This window comes from Myotis davidii, unplaced genomic scaffold, assembly GCF_000327345.1.
Source record: "Myotis davidii unplaced genomic scaffold, ASM32734v1 scaffold329, whole genome shotgun sequence".
In the NCBI taxonomy this organism is placed as follows: domain Eukaryota; kingdom Metazoa; phylum Chordata; class Mammalia; order Chiroptera; family Vespertilionidae; genus Myotis; species Myotis davidii.
Window position 1 is genome coordinate 1,636,541 of NW_006300374.1, and position 13,759 is coordinate 1,650,299.

At 37.6% G+C, this 13,759-nt stretch overlaps 1 protein-coding gene across 1 annotated transcript in view; it reads left to right on the forward strand.

Moving 5' to 3' along the window:
• Positions 1-12,061, forward strand: part of KDM7A (lysine (K)-specific demethylase 7A) — a gene marked incomplete at its 5' end in the record, with an annotated part of 64,182 nt that extends 52,121 nt beyond the window's left edge. Inside the window, 3 exons of the mRNA XM_006777102.2 lie at positions 1,758-1,843; positions 4,802-5,075; positions 5,708-12,061. Of these exons, the coding sequence (XP_006777165.2) occupies positions 1,758-1,843; positions 4,802-5,075; positions 5,708-5,802 (455 nt within the window). The remainder of the gene's footprint in view (positions 1-1,757; positions 1,844-4,801; positions 5,076-5,707) is intronic.
• Positions 12,062-13,759: the final 1,698 nt, after the last annotated feature.

Genomic DNA, 13,759 nt, shown 5'->3' on the forward strand with positions numbered 1-13,759 from the left:
GCATTTTGGGGAGCACTGCCCCCCCCAATTAAATCATCAGAGGTTTTCCCTGTACTGCAGGCTGCCTTCCCCCAGCCCCTTTTATTATTATTATTATTATTTGTTAATCCTCACCCAAGGATATTTTCTCCATTGATTTTTAGAGAAAATGGAGGGGAGGTGGAGTACAGGGAGAAAGAGAGAGAGGAATATCAATGTGAGAGAGGCAGATTGATTGGTTGCCTCCCAAATGTGTCCTGACTGGGGCCGAGGATTGAACCTGCAACCCGAATATGTGCCCTTGACGAGGAAGTGAACCCACAGCCCTTCAGTGTGTGGGCTGATGCTCGAACCACTTAGCAATACCAGCCAGGGCCTTTAAATGGCCTGCCAAGCTTGAACAATCACCCTTATTTTCTTTTGTAGGAGGGAAAATAAGTTTTGAACCTTCTGATTAGGGACATTCTCTCTTCAGCTTTAAAGGAAGAATTAGGAAAGAGGAAACTCAGTAGTAACATCAGTGATGCCACAGAGTGTTTTCTTCTCTGTGCCTTTAAGGGAAATTTTGTTTCCCTAAAAGTGGGAGGAGGACTGGGGAGAAGCTGGTATTTGTTGAAACCAAATGCCTATTACAACATTTATGTTTGTTCTCACGGAATTAAATGTCAACTATGTACCAGGAGTTTGACATTATTCCACTTAATTCTTTTTTCCCCCACAATATTCCCAGCTGTTTTATTTAGAAAACCCCAAACATAGAAATAACTGAAACCATAGACAGCTCAATAGTTAAAGTGGTCTCCATAGAATACAATATTTCCTAGAAATAAAAAATTAACTATTTACATAAACATTAGTGTTGAATCTCAAAATATCTGTGTAGCATGAAGGAAGCCAGTGTTTCCTAAAGAGAATTCACCTTATAGTGCCAATAAAATTATGAAAAATATGAACTATTCTATTGTAAAGGAAGGTGAATCAATGCCTGCATGGAGGACTGGGGAGGCAGAAAGCTGACAAAAGGACTGGAAGTAAATACAGGATGTGGCAACAGTAGGTTTAGAGTTGTTGGTATTGTCCACTTAATTCTTGAAACAACATTTTGTTGTAGGTAATATAACTTTACAGGTAAAGGAAATAGACTTAGTGAAGTTAACTTAACTTCCCCATACTTATATAATTAGTATTCATTGGTGTTGGAATTTGAACCAGGACTGTCTGATCCCTTTGCTTATTATCTAAGAGAAAACTGAAGTTTAGAGAGATTAATTTACCAAAAAATGCATTGGTAATGGGAGAACTAAAATTCAAATCTAGGTTTCTAGTCTGTCCTTTCATTTTGCTTCTCTATAATCTGTTTGGTCCCTTGAAAAGAAAGCTTCTGTGCAAATACTGCAAAATTCAGACAAACATATGCCTTTATTGTATATGGGAAAATATATCATTTTTAGACAGTGTGTATTGCACTTGGTTTTATATCTACAACAGATGGCCATAAAATTTTACTCTAGTCTTCCAGCATCTGGCATAAAACCTGCCATATAAAGACAGCCTTTGAGAAGATTGAAGGAATTAGCATGTAAGACAGTGAGCTGATGACTGTTTTGTTTTTGAAGGGGAAGAAATGTTGTAAACATATATGAATAAATATTTAAAGAATTAACATACTCAGTTTTTAATAAAATGCAACAAATTTGCTTTCAGTTTTAAGCATTTAGCAAACTTTGTTCTTTGAGATCAAGTTTGTGTGAAGATAATTGATTAAAACTTCTCTCTAGGGTACCATGTCAAGACTGAAGATCAGGACTTGAGGCGTTCCTCTTGGATTAAACAATTTGATACAACTTCCAGATTTAATCTTCAGGTATATTCAAGCTTTGAAACATTAAAAGGAGATTTAGAATTGTCGTTAACTCTCTTTTTGCTTTCCTTCCTTCCTTCTTTTTTTTTTTTAACTGCAGTTAGTTATCAACCATTAGATCTGGGAAGGTAAAAAATTACAATTAAAAGCACATTTGAACAACTATCCATTTTTAGAGATTCTGATATAATGACTAATGCAAAGCTCATGGATATACCGTGACCTGGAAAAGAATAGCTTATTCCAGGAAGTAGTTAAAAAATACTGGCTGCCAGTACCTTTTGGTGTGTCTAGTTAGAATGAAACATGAAAAGAAAGGAAAGTACTAGAGGATCTCTATTTGATCTCTGAAATTGTTTCTTGTACATTTTTAATTTATTTTTTTAAAAATTGTATTTATTATTTATTTATTTACCTACTTACGTTAATCCTCGCAGAGGATATTTTTCCATTGATTTTTAGGGAGAGTAGAAAAGAGAGGGAAAGACAGAGAGAAACATCTATGTGAGGGAAACACATTGATTGGTTGCCTCCTCCACGATCCCCGACCAGGGCCCGGACTGGGGAGGAGCTTGCAACCAAGGTATATGCCCTTGACTGGAATCCAACCTGGGACCCTTTAGTCCACAAGCTGACGCTCTATCCCAACCATGTCAAACTTGCGGCCTGTGGGCCATAAGTTTGACATGCTTGCTATCCACTGGGCCAAATCGGCTAGGGCTTGAACATTTTTAGATGCTTAATTTCTTTGAGAATTTGATGAGAGTTATAGATTCTCTTTCCAGAAAATGATCATCGTAAATGCTGACTTTTGCTTACATATTCTTATGATTTAGACACCAGACCACTCATTGACTCCAAATTAAGAACCCTTGCTCTGAGAGAGTTCACTTTATATATTTGGATCCCAGCATATTAATACTCATACCAAGCAAAATGAACCCCTTATAGCTTTTTAAAATTTCCTATTTTTAAATAAAAATATTTTTATTGATTTTAGAGAGAGAGGAAGGGAGAAGGGGAGAGAAAGAAACATGAATGTGAGAGGGAAACACTGATTGGCTGCTTCCTGCATGCCTCCTACTGGGAATTTAGCCCGTAGAATCCAACCAGTGACCTTTAGATTCACGGGACGACACTCAATCAACTGAACCACACCAGCCAAGGCCCAAAATAGCTTTTTTTAAAAAAATATATTTTATTAATTTTTTACAGAGAGGAAGGGAGAGAGATAGAGAGTTAGAAACATCGATGAGAGAGAAACATCGATCAGCTGCCTCCTGCACATCTCCTACTGGGGATGTGCCCGCAACCCAGGTACATGCCCTTGACCGGAATCGAACCTGGGACCCTTCCGTCCGCAGGCCGACGCTCTATCCACTGAGCCAAACCAGTTTTGGCCAAAATAGCCTTTTGAAAAAGACAAAATTTTACCAATAGTGCTAAGCAAGGAAAGTAATATGGCTTTTTGCTGCAAATCTTAGAAAATGACAGCCAAAGAAAGAATCAAAATTTTCATGTAGCAGATTGGGGTCCCTAAACCTCCTAGACTCCAAGCATACTCGTGAGTAATAGAATTATGGGTATTTTTTATTTTCTTTGTTTGGCTTATCCATATTTTCTAAATACTCACCAACCACTTTTACAATAAGAAAAGAAACCAATATGCCAGGTTATTTTTCAAGGCAGTTTTGTCTGTACAAGTTCTTTTAATAGAATAGTATCCTCCAGACTCAAAGATCAGGTAAGAAATCCCTTCACTGTTGTAATTCACTTATTCAGTGTATGATTTTATAGTGCCTCACTATAGCTGGTCATGAAGTTTATAATTTCACTATAGGATTCAGTATTAAAAGTAAGCTATTATTTAAATCTAACTGTTGTTTTTATAGTTGTCTTTGAAAATAAAGAAGATAGATGATTAGCATGATCATTTTGGAGACAATCATTTCTTTTGTTTATAATTGAGAGATATTTTAGAGGCATGTCAAATCATAGTTGTCTCTTCACGCTCAACCATATTTGTAAAATAATTTAAAGCAAGTCTATGCTTAATGCTGTTTTTAAAACTTACTTAATCATTACAGAATTGGAGATTCTAAGAAAGTAAGAAAGTAAGGTTAAAAAAGAGAATCAGAGATCCATTTTATATCTCACACCCACATAATTAAAGCTAATTTTGTGAAACATCACATCTGCAGTGTGCTCTGTCTTTTCAAGTTTGTCTTTTTCTTTCTCTGTTTAATTTTGGTCATGGCTCTCCCCATTGATTTCAAGACCCGTCAATCAGTTGCAGTGTTTGTTTTTTCCTTACAGTTCACTCAGTAATCTTAAGAGACTGAAGGAAAAATGGTTACAGAAAAAACAGACCTGAGACTTCAGGATCTAGGTTTGTTTTGTTTTTTAGTAACCAACTTAAATACAGTAGAGATGAACCCTACGGAAGTTACGTTCTAAAAAAGATAGCATATAACACAGTGAGAGATATATGGGAACTGTGCCATGCTGAGGAGGCAGTAGGACCACTTCTCCCATCTTGGCTTCCTTTCACAGCACATGCTCACTGGTTCAGGATGGCTTGTTGAAATTACATTCATTCTCCCTCCCTCCCCTTTCCTCCTCCCTCCGTCCTCCCTCTCAGTCTCTGCCTATCTTTGTCTCTTTCTGTCTCCCTCTCCCTCTTCCCTTCCCCCACTCTCCCCCTCCCCCCACCCATATATAATGCTTGCTTCTTGGGTTAAGTTATGATGCAGCTTCAAGACTTGAATCCTTCAGAGCTTTTAGCTTTTGGAATGAATGGGCTATCATGAAGGGTAGTCTTTTGTGGCCACTACATGTTAAGAAAACCAAAGTTCAGTAGTCTATTTTTTCTCTCTGTTGGCTTGGTAATGTATAGAGAGGTTGAAAACTTCACTTCTTTTAAAGGAACCTTAATAATTCAGCCTTATTTTCATTCTTTAGGATCCAAGTAGAGGCCATAAATATATCAAAAAGGAAGGTTCATCAGAAATCAGTCAAAAAGTACACAGTAGGAATTCTGTGGACAGCAGTGGCTCCAGCCCTCAGAATGGAAAGTACATGCAGAATTCAAGCTTGGTTTCAGGGGCATGCCAGATAAGTAATGGCAGTGTAAGCCCAGAAAGGCCAGTTGGTGAAACTTCCTTTTCAGTGCCCCTTCACCCCACCAAGAGACCTGCATCAAACCCACCACCTATCAGCAACCAGGCAACAAAAGGTAACTTTTGCACATTTGTAGGTTATGTATATTTTTGACTGTGTAAGATGGTGAGAGTGGCAGTTCTGATAGAGGCAGTATCTGTAGTCAAGTTGCTCACAGCCTGGTGCACTGTGGATACCACAGTGATAACAGTTTGTACAGGTTACTGTGGGAATAGCAGGATACTGAGTCACCTCTGAGGATCAGGAGTGGCTTTTGGGCGGAAGAGGTAGATCCTGAAAAAGATGGTAAGGGGTTAGTTAGCCCTGCCGAGTTGGGGAAGTGACATGATAGCATTGAAGGAAAGGAGCTACTGTGTGTGACCCATGGTACAAAGGTGAGAAATAGCACGTCAGTCCATTTTGTTGCTGAACACAGTTTGTTGCAGAATATCGTAAGAGCTCATGCTGAAGAGATGGGTGGGGATCAGACTGTGTCAGGGCCACCCAAGTCCTGTGAAGGAGGTTGGCCTTTATCCCTCACGAGCGGAGACGGCAGGGATTAAACAGTAGAATTCCAGGAGTGTGACTTTGCCCATTCAGAACACCTGGAAGGCTTGCTCACCACAGAGCCCTCCCTTTAAATCTTCCAGGTCCTGGGTGCCAAGTATGATTTGCATCGTTACTTACACTGCTATTGCTGTTTTATAGGTAAACGTCCAAAAAAAGGAATGGCAACAGCCAAACAACGCCTTGGGAAGATCCTTAAGTTGAACAGAAATGGCCATGCACGTTTCTTTGTGTGACGGAGCTGCTGTTGGGATCACTCTTCCCTTTGGAGACCAGTCTCGGGGGTGTGGGAGCCTGGAGCTTCCGCCATGCATGTCCAGTAGAGAACACTGCCTGGAGAACAAAATGAACCTGATGCTGCATTTTCACTGTGCCACACCCACTCAGCAATAACCATTTTGGACCTGGTGGGGGAGAGGAAGAAGGAGGGTAGAACCTTAAAAGGAGACCTTGAACTGAAAAGGGTCTCTTGTCAGGGCTTGAATTTCATTTTGTTGTTGGTAGTGTCTTGATTTATTTTCAGTGGTAAAGAATTATCAATAATTTATTTAACAGATTTTTTTAAAAGTTAACAGCTTTTAAATTCTTTCTTTTTTAAAGCTATTTATTTGGAAGATTTCTGGAGAAATATCTCACTAATTTAGATTTAAGAATGTGAAGGTTTTTAAATTATTTTTGATAGTGTGTGTGTTACATGTGGGGAAGAGCCACAGTAACAGTAACTAGTCTGGACTCTTAAATTTGATATTCAGGTTAAAGTCTTAAACAGGGATTTGATGCATTAATTATTTTAAATTAAGATGTATATGGAAATCATTTTATTTTATATATTTCATGTTTTTTATAAGCTATTAGCTTCGCTTTTGCTAACATCCAAGGTGCATACTGTTATCCAGGTTGATGACCTTATATCCCACCTTCCCCCTCTGCACTTCCAGCTTTTGTGATGATACAAGACTCTTCTCTTTGCAGGGAAACACTTTCATAGCTGATGTGTTAGACCTACATATAAAAGACCCCAACATTTCTCATTTAGTTTGACATTGCAATTTTTTCCTAAATATAACAAAGGCTTCTTGCATTTTCATTTTTGCTGATGACCTGGGTTCCAAAGAGAACAGCTTTAATATCTTTTTCCTATTTGTGGAAAAAGTATTATAAGTTTGATTAAATTGTCATACTTCTAGTTTTTCAAATGCATTTGTAACTACAGAGGGCCTTCTTCATACTGCTGGTATTAGAGGGCAGGACCAACACCTGCCACAAAGGTTATATTTTATGACGCTTTTATTCTGTGTACCTAATTTGTTGGGAAATAAGATTTGACTTAGTTGTTCAACTCTTCATAATAAGCCGTAACATAATAGGACTATACTATATTAATTGTGTAGAAGCAAGCATGTTGGAGTAGACCTTTTGCAGGGATGTGTGTGTGTGTGTGTGTGTGTGTGTGTGTGTGTTTAGTTTTTATTTCTTAACCTTCTAAAGAATTATTTAAGACATGGATTTGAAGTAAAATGGGTGCTTCTTGTAGTTTCTTCCATCTATCCTAACTTAGCCAGTGCATATTGAGGTTAAGTATCTGATTGAGCTTTAAAGTAATCATATATCTCTTTTATGCACAATTTTTACTAAATGCCAGCTAATAATAGCTAATATTTCCCCCTACCCCTCTTGGCTTAAAAATAAGTAATTTCAAGGCTGGGGTGAGGTGGGGTTGAGATATTTCCAATGCTGACAGGAGAGCATTATATAAGTTCCTACAAAGAAAATATAGGCAAATAAGATCAAATTTATTTTTATGAAGAAGAAATATGGCCATATTATGGATATCCTTTTATTTACTGAGCCAAGGTAGCAGAACTTTCTCTTCTATATTAAGTATCATGTGCAGTGCTAAGAAAAAGAAATCGGTACCATCCTCCTCCATGGTTGCATTCAAATGTGTATTTTCAAAGAGAGAGATTTCTTACTCTGTCTTCATTCCAATATTTCATGGAATAAATATGAAGTAGCTTATGAATTAGCCTTTTTGACCCAAGTGACTGAATCAAAGTCTGGATCTTACCTGGTGTCAGGAAGGATTTTGTGGAAATACTAAATGCCTATAAGTGGCCTACTTAAATTCTTCACAATGCCAAAACTAGTTAAGAGATGGGCATGGTTAGTCATTTGATGGATGATTAGATTTGAAAAATGTAAAAATTTGGGTTTGACTGTGCCACCTTCCCACACAGTATATTACTGTGATGTTTTGGTTTTCTGTAGACATCATTTTAGTGTTTATAGAACATGTTTTTGTTTAAGAAATAAGAGCTATATATATATTTTTTCAGTTACATCATGATCTGGGTTCTTTTTTTATGTTCTTCTCACAGCTCTAAGTGTTTTTAATTACCTGAATTTTTTTCTTTAACTATAAAAATTAAAATAAAACAATTTCTTTTTATGAGTTAAAATTGTGGCCAGTATCCACCCTGTGTACTTAGGCCGGTAAATACTTATTTTAAGTAGACAGTATGTGGAACTTTTAAGTGAAGGTACTGTGGAATCATTTTTGGCAATTTTAGCCCGTTAACTGGCTAAGTTAAAAAAAAAACTTTCAGCAGGGTCGTAAATATAACCACTACTCAGAACACATGTATCTTCTTCTGAATTGGTGCAGATTCAGCCACTGGTCCAGGGACTCTCCTAGTCTTACAGAGTTACTGGCTCTGATGCATCCATCCCCTGTAGCTCGGAAATGACTGAACCTTGAGGTAACTGCAGCCAGTATATGGACTTAACTGTAACAGACAACCTTGTGTTTTTCCCTTGGTCTCATTATAAACAATACTACTGCACAGATACTATGACTTAGGAAGACAGCAGTGGTGGCATTTAGCTAGTTATAAGCAAATAGAAATATGTAAAGCAGAATTATGGTTAAATGTATGCATTTTTAATTATAGTAGTAGATAATTTTCCTGTATTGATTCAAGTAACTTCTGTTAACCTAGTATCCACTGTACTGTAATTCATAATGTCACATAATATAATGCTCTCCAGTATTGATTAATGTTGTAAACAGTACAAAGCTGGCATTTATAATAGTTTTGTATCCTAGAAATACATTGAACTTCATAAGCATCAGTTAATTTTTAAAGCATACAAAATTGAAAATTCTGACTGAAATCATCTTATAAACTCAGAAAACAAGGCCATCTTTATTACTACTTACTTAGCTTGAATACTGTTCTGTTTTTTAATAATCCCAATTATTGCCTTTTAAATGAACTCTACTGTATTTATTCTTATGAGATCAGCAGGTATTTATCAAACACCTACTATGTGCCCAGCACTACATAGTACTGTGGGGAAGTGTAAAGTTGAAATGTGGTCTCTGCCTTTGAAGGTATCTTCGTCAGGAAATAAGCAGTGTTATTTTTACTTCTAAGCAAACATAAAAAGAGAGAGCCCATTTATTTAAAAAAGCATTAACTTCATTTGTTTCAATTGAGATATACTATGCTATATAGAAGTGGAAGTAATTTTTAAAATTTAAAAAACATTTCAGAAATTAACAATTTAATGTTGGCAGTAGAGGGTCATGGTTTACTATGAAAGAGAGCAGACAACTTGGATTTTTGCCCAGGTTCTGCCATTTTTATGTCAGCTGTGTGACCTTGAGTACGTTGCTTATTCTTACTGCATCTTAGTTTTCTCGTTTGTTAGTTTGGATAAAAATGCAGTTAACAAATACATGGAAAAGTGTTTCTTAATCTATTAACACTTCATACTTGCAGTTAATTTATCATTATTTAAGTTGCCACTGATAATGAATGCACATTTTTATGCATTTTAAATTTAAACTGTTATTACTCATAAAATTTGTTTTATGTCAAATCTATGCCCAAAACATGCTACCTAAAAAACCTGAAGAGTCTCTAACAAGGTGCTGAATTAAAATTAAAATTAGTGCTTGAAGTGAAAGAAAAGTGAAATAGTTTATGGATAAGAGTGATACTGTTTATCCTCAAATAAGTAATGTTTATCCTCAAGTAATCATTAGGATGACTTAAGGAAAGATTCTTTCTGCTTGTTTCAAGAGATGCTTTCTATAGTAACTCCCCCAAGAGCTCCTGAATCACCGTGCCACCCGGTACACCACTGCCAGAAGTAACTATTGCAGTGTATCAGCATTTTACGATTTCACATGGAGATGAAGGCTTAATAATGTCAATCTGAAAATTTTTCAAAAATTCATTTTTTTTTCTCATTAAATATTAAGCAGTTGCTCCCTCCAAAAAGAAAAGCTAAAGATCACCAGTTGTTTCTGGATGCCCTAGACCTGTATCTAAAGCAATCTTGAGAAGGTTGAGCATCAGGTCATTAGGAAAAATGTGTTACCGGTAAATAAAGAAGACAAATGGAACCCAAATAGGGCAGTGATTTGCCTGGGCTCATAGTAGATTCTAGATCTAGACCTCTGGTACCTTGCTTCCTACCACAGCAATGCTGTGCAGCCTCTGCTTGTCCTGGGGGTGATGTTGATACGCTTGCTAGAAGCCAGATGGAAAGAAAGGAGAAGTAATATACTCACTACATTGCTGTTGGACTAAAGTAATTTTGATACTATAGCCTTACTAAAAACCCTGCCCTTATTTTTATTTGTTCTTCAGTGAAAATCATGACATAAAAGTCAAATCTTTTATATCCCTTACATTAAATTTTTAATAATTAAGGTCATTAAGAAGCAAATGCCTATTTCCAAAGCAATTAGCTTATCATATTTGACTGTGGTTTTACTCTTTTATACTATTTTTCTCCTCTTTAATGGGTAGGGAAAAGAATGCTTATTTATCTGCATTCTACCCCGTAGAGTCTCCCTCTCACCCATGGTGCCCTCTCTAGCGTCCTAAAGCTTTGTCTTAACAAGTGCAACATTAAATTTTTGTTAAAACCCTTTCAGAACTATATTCAGTGATTCTTCCAACAAGTTGATCTGTTCTGCACTATTTCACTAATAAACCCTGGCTACCACGTAGCCCTTGACCTCCAAGTAGCTTACCTATGCAAGACCTGTGACATTCTGAACTCACGTTTCCTTGTTTCAGAAAGCAGTCCTAAGTGGAACTTAATCATAACAATAAACCTTGCCTCCACTTACTTTTATTTTGGCCATTTCCTTTTTAAAATGCCAGCTATTTTCCCCCAAGGTATTTCACCAAAACAATGATCGTAAGTGCTGAAATATATAATATCTTGCAGGAATGAAATAACCAAGACATACTTTTATATTCCTGTGGTAGTTGGTTGGTAACAGTTACCATTATTAAGTGGAATATATAGTGAGGAATTAATTCCTTAATTCCTTGCCTAGAATCATTTCTTCCCTCAAAGATTCATACATAATCTTTTATTTTTACAAAGCATACATATAACTTCCACATTATAGTCAGGGACCTGAGGTGTCACTTGCTAAGTGAACCCCAGGTTATTTTATATTGCAAAAGAAACCTAAACCAAACTAAGGGCCTTACATTTATGGTTAGACTGAATCAAAAGCTATAACCTCAATTTTTCCCAAAATAGCTTCTGACTGCAAACGCGTCATGCAGTTGTTAGGTATGAAATAGCACTGATCAGGAAATGCATGTGCAACTTCGCAGACTGTATTTCCTTCCGAAAAGACTTTTCTACTTTTAATATAAATTAAGCCATAATAGTTACATGCTGTGGAAAGAGGGTGAAAGGTTCATTTGAAGAGATTATATAATATGAATTTTCACATTTACTGTGAAATGTCTAACTTTTCCAGTGCTTCAGCAGGTTTGTTTGTTTTTTTGAGGGGGTAGAGGGAGGTGATAGGGTGGGGTAGTATTGATTTTAGAGATTTCAAATCTGTGAAATTTGAAAAGGGGACAGTTGTTGGCTATGGTATTTATTAGTTTTGTAGTAATGTTTTGCTAGCCTGACTGACTTTCCTTAACTAATTTTTATGCCCATGGTCCAAGGAGACTGGTACCCTTTCTTGTTTGGGGTGTCCGCGGAGTAGTGTCTTGTCTGTTTGTATAGGCAGTCAGTGTGTGTATGCACATGTGTGTCCTTTGAATACAGAAGCACACTGTGTGACTACAGAGTGGGGTGTGGCTGGGAAACGGGATGCTGAAGCTTTAAAGAGCATTTTTTTTTTTTGACTCTTAACAGTATTTCCCATCTTTTGCCTGCAGGCAGGGAAAGTGTACAGTATTTATTTTGCTTCTGTTTTAAATTTGTAAGTCTTTAAATAGTTTAATTGGTTATTAGAGGGGAGGACAAGTGACTTGTTTAAAGTTGTATTTGGTATTCTTTTCAATTTCTGTATTTTAAAATATTGAAATCAAAATTGTATTACTTCTGTTTTGATTTTTTTAGTGCTGGGTGTATTTTTGGCTCATTTTGTTTGAAAGTATAAATGTTGAAAATTGTATAAAATGTGTCTTTGAAAGAAAAAAAATTGAATTCTATATCCAATTCTGGTTTTCTGTTCTGTTTTTCTGCTTATTGATTCATGGGAGAATTATTGGAGTATGTGAAAAACTGTATCAAACTTAGGCTTCTTAGTATTTCTGAAGATTCAAATGTGCAGAGTAATGTGTCATTTTATTAGATGTATTGCTGGGGAAGCAATTAGTGAAAGAGAGGAAAAATGACAAAAGGGTAATTAGTTGGCAAGATGAGGCTACGCTATGGCCATGGATGCTGGTGCTACTGGGGGACACTTAAAAGCATTTGTTGTCCCCAGCCTGGGCACCCCAAAATACTTCTTGAGCACCTGCAGTATACCAGGCATTGTCTAGCACTGGAGCTACAGGAGTAAGATCAAGCCCCAGGCCTGCAGGAGCCTGTGATAGATGCGAAAGGAGGGGAGATCGAGGGGTTGCTGTGACCCGGCTGCCTAAGGGGGTGGGAGTGGAAGTGTGAGTTCAGTGAGATCAGTCCATCGTGGACATAGTGCTTTTAAGGGTGTGAGAGCCCAGTCTGGGATGAGCTGAGCTTAACTTGGGCCCAGGAGAGGAGCCAGGGACCAAGGAGGAAGGAGCACCGGGGGCAGCACTTCAGGGCAGAAGAAGAGCCTGGGAGGGGCAGGAAATGGTAGGAGGATCTGCTCTGGAGGAGCCCGAATGCAGATTGATGGAAACCAAGGCACTGAAGGACCCACGGCCTCGGCTCTTCCTGTACTAATACCTGCAAGAGAGTAGGTGGTCCAGAGTGCACCCACTTAAAGCCACCTCAACAGCTGTTACAAGAGTGGTGCCCAAAGCACGTTCACACCTCCTCTGTCTCACTGGCCTGTTTATTGCAGCTGATTGAAAACAGTCTGAATAAATCTGTTCTTTTATACAAGTCCACATGCCATCTGTGAACCTGTGGAATGTTTGCCCTTCCTCTAGTTTGCATGTTAGCAAGTAATTACCAGGACCAACACTCCTTTGATCTTTAGCTGACCTTTGTGTTTCCACGAAGCAGTGAGACTGTGGAAAGTGGGGTGTTACCCACCCCTCATTTTAGAGTGGGAAGAATTGGGTGCTATGTTGCAGACAGGCTTTTGAATAGAAACCCTCATTGTCTTTATTTTCCATTTGAGTACTTGCAGTGCACAAGGCATATTTTCATTTCTTCCTCACAGCCCAGCGAGGTAGGTGCTATACTCCCCATCCTGCAGATGAAACTGAGGCCAGAGATAGTAACTGACATGTGCCACGTTCACACTGCTAAAAAGTAGAACTGAGATTTTAATCAAAAGCCTAACTCTAAAGGCCACATCATTTTTTATGAATTGTTTTTCTCTAATTATTTTTTAAATTTTATTTCCTTTGTTTTTCCTCATCACCTTTTATCCACGCCCCCATACACTCGTCCACCTCCACTGCCACCCCAATCACCACACTGTTGTCCATGTCTGTAAGTTCTTTTTTTTTTCTTTTTTACTCAATCTCCCCCAACATCCCTCTTTCCACCAGAGCTGTCTGCCTGCTCTCTCTGAGTCTAATTGTATTTTACTTTCAATTATTAAAAAGGAATAGATTGGTCTTTAGGAATGATTTGTATTCTAAAAGTTTTCTTATAGGCAACCATTTTGGACTGAAAATAATCTTTTTACAGAAGTTTTCTATCATTCAAAGTTTGAGTCCTTTTCCTAGGGGCTGGGTACAGATGAAAGCATGCTGT